The 583-nt window shown below is 66.4% G+C and overlaps 1 protein-coding gene across 1 annotated transcript in view; it reads right to left on the bottom strand.

Annotated features, from left to right (window-relative positions):
- Positions 1–27: 27 nt before the first annotated feature.
- Positions 28–583, bottom strand: part of LOC104625838 (peptidase inhibitor R3HDML-like) — a 5,195-nt gene continuing 4,639 nt past the window's right edge. Inside the window, 1 exon segment of the mRNA XM_010293583.1 lies at positions 28–250. Coding sequence (XP_010291885.1) covers positions 28–250 — 223 coding nt within the window.

The raw sequence follows: 583 nt of genomic DNA, 5'->3' as shown, positions 1-583 counted from the left end.
GGGGGACCTGCAAGGCACTGCAGCCGCTCACAGACATCTGTGCTCCTCCTGGGCCGCGGCACCCAGGAGGAGCCCCGGGGACCTCATGGTCCGAGGCGTGCGGATGCGGTCCCTGACCTTGGGGTAGAGACCTGTGCCGCTGGTGGCTCCCTGGCATGGGCCAGGCCGGGGCTGTGCTGAGGCACGCAGGGCCACGTACAAGAGGTGTTGCTGAGGTGACACCAAATACGTGAGGGATCCAGAGCTGGAGCTGAAAAAGCGATCAGCTGGCGGCGCAGGGCCTCCCGCATCTCCCATGCGTTTTGGGAAGGGACCAGGCCAGAGGAGGCACCGATGGGTGCCTGCCAGTCCCGGGACACCCCAGCACCCCAGCTACCCAAACCCTGCAGCCCCGAGGGGACAAAATTAGGGACATCTGCTCCTCTGGATGGAAAAGCACATCCTAAAGGAGCGTGCAGCCGGGCAGGGGTGAGCGGGGGGAGCTGCTGAGTGCCGAGAGGTCCTAGAGAGGGAGGGGATGTGGATAACGGGGCGCTCAGTGGTGCCGGGGGTGAGGCAGGGCAGTGGGGTGGAGTGGGGCCGC

The sequence above is a fragment of the Phaethon lepturus genome, unplaced genomic scaffold (genome assembly GCF_000687285.1).
Source record: "Phaethon lepturus isolate BGI_N335 unplaced genomic scaffold, ASM68728v1 scaffold25748, whole genome shotgun sequence".
Lineage (NCBI taxonomy): Eukaryota > Metazoa > Chordata > Aves > Phaethontiformes > Phaethontidae > Phaethon > Phaethon lepturus.
This window is presented reverse-complemented; position numbering and strand designations above follow the sequence as displayed.